The 2,295-nt window shown below is 20.1% G+C and overlaps 1 protein-coding gene across 1 annotated transcript in view; it reads left to right on the forward strand.

Moving 5' to 3' along the window:
- The window catches only part of Phum_PHUM000290 (Plasmolipin, putative), a gene marked incomplete at both ends in the record, with an annotated part of 2,517 nt that extends 2,225 nt beyond the window's left edge, over positions 1-292 (forward strand). The window contains one exon of the mRNA XM_002422510.1: positions 200-292. Coding sequence (XP_002422555.1) covers positions 200-292 — 93 coding nt within the window. The remainder of the gene's footprint in view (positions 1-199) is intronic.
- Between the last annotated feature and the right edge of the window lie 2,003 nt (positions 293-2,295).

The following is a 2,295-nucleotide window of genomic DNA, read 5'->3' on the forward strand; positions in this document are numbered from 1 at the left end:
CCCGGTATACAGGTGGTGGTGGTACAACAGGTATAACAACACACACACAAGATAAATTTATTTAATTTTTAATAATTTACTTTCTCCCTTTCTTTTTATTAATATAATTAAATAAAAATTTAGTAAAAGTAAAAAAAAAAAAAAAAAAATCGCAAACTCCCCAATTTATTTATTTATTTTTATTTATTTTTTGTTTTAGAGTTTTGGATTATTCAACACGATTGCTTATGCTGCTGGAGTTTATTATTTATATCAAGATTGGAAATATTCTCAAAGCAACAGTGGACCATAAATAAATAAATAAATAAAAATTTAAATTTTAATAACTGCCAACGCAACAACGCAAAAAAATTATTATTATTTTTTTTTTTTTATTATAAATATGTATTCATTTATTTGAATAATTTTTGTAAATTTTTTTTTTTTATATACACGTGACGATGAGTAATGTTGTGTGTGTGTGTGTGTGTGTGTTTAAACTAAAAAAAACTATCGCCCAGTTTTATTAATAATAATAATACTATTAAAAATTAATTAATAAATAAATAAAAAAATAAAATTAATTAATTAAAAAAAAGTCTGCACTAAAAAATTTTTATTATTATTATTACTTACAAATATTAAATAAGTTTATTAAATTAATTATTTATTACTTATATATTACTATCGATATTATAATAAATTAAAAATATGTATCATTGTTTTTATTATCATTATTAATTTAATTTATAGTAAAAAAAAAATGTTAATTGAAAATGTTAATTTATTTTAAATGTGAAAGACCAACAACAACGACGACGAAATTCTAATTATTTTATATTTAAATAAATAATAATAATTATTTATCGATCGAGTTGAATTTTTTTATAAATAAATATATATATATATATTGCTATTAATTGTTATTATTATCATTTATTTATTTATTTTATTTTTTTTTTGTAAATTTTAATAAACTACCAAAAACTAATACTTTGAGCTTATGTTTTGGGTCAAAAAAAAAAAAACGCTTTTATCAAACATAAATAACGACAACAAAAATGTTATTATAATTATTATTATTATTATTATTATTTGTTTAATTTATTTTATTAATGTTTAACTTAAAAAACTATCAATCAAACAAAAACCTACGATCAAATAATTTTTTTTTTCCCCCCATTTTATAAAATTTTTTAAATGATAAAGTTTTGTTTTGTTTTGTTAAAATAAATTTCTTTTATTTTCTATACCTGATTTGTCTTTTATAAATTCAGGTTTTAAGTAAAAACAATCTAGGTTGATTACAATGCATCGTTCTTTATATAAAATCACGTTTAAGGTTTTTGTCTTTTTTCCCCATTTAAAAATCGTTCGTTATAAATCGATCCTTAAAAACCAAATTATTATTATTATTATTATGGTTATTTTTTATTTAATAACTCGCAAAGAAATAAAAAAAACTATACAAATACCTTAAGTACCTAGAGTACCTTTAAATTTTCTCATATCAAAAACATTAAAATTAGTTTTTTTTTTTTTTTTTTAGAGGAATATAAGAAAAAAAATCTCATTATACCTAAATAAGAATTTGATTACCATTGAATTTTTTTTTTTATTTTCATTAAATTTTACGTAATTAAACTTAATCTCTTTTTTTTTAGGTACAACGCGACAGGTGCACAAACAGGTATAATAATAATAATAAACTCTAATAAATGTTTTCATTCGAGTTAAAAAAAAAAATTCATTTACGACTGACTACAGGTATGAGATTAAAAAAAAACGAAAAGAATTTCCCCTTTCCCCCTCCCCCCTTCCAAATTGTTTAACAAATAAGACGTATAATAATAATAATAATAATAATAATAACAAAAGGGCATAAACAAATGAGCATGACGTACGTGTAATATTTATAAACATGAAAGCGACCGAGAAAAACAATTTACTAAAATGCGCGATCATATACGAATTTATATATTATTCGATCTTAGTTTTTCCTAATGCCACTTTTCTAAAAGAAAAATAGAAAATTTACTGTTTAGCTTATGACGATATGATTATATATGGTAACACATGAATGAGATTGAACGTAAAAAAAGGGCGGTAACCGGATTACTAAGCAGTCAGTCAGTCAGTACGTAAAGTCGACTAACATAACATAAGAATTTATTTTGTTTTGTTTTTTTTTTTTTTTTTTAAAATAAATTTATTTATTATCATTATTCGTATACGAGTAATAATTTATTATTGTAAAAACATTTAATAAGGTAAATAAATATATTATTATTCTTATTAATAACGTTTGTAAATTTT

Source organism: Pediculus humanus, genomic scaffold (assembly GCF_000006295.1).
Source record: "Pediculus humanus corporis 1103172107360 genomic scaffold, whole genome shotgun sequence".
Taxonomy (NCBI): Eukaryota; Metazoa; Arthropoda; class Insecta; order Psocodea; family Pediculidae; genus Pediculus; species Pediculus humanus.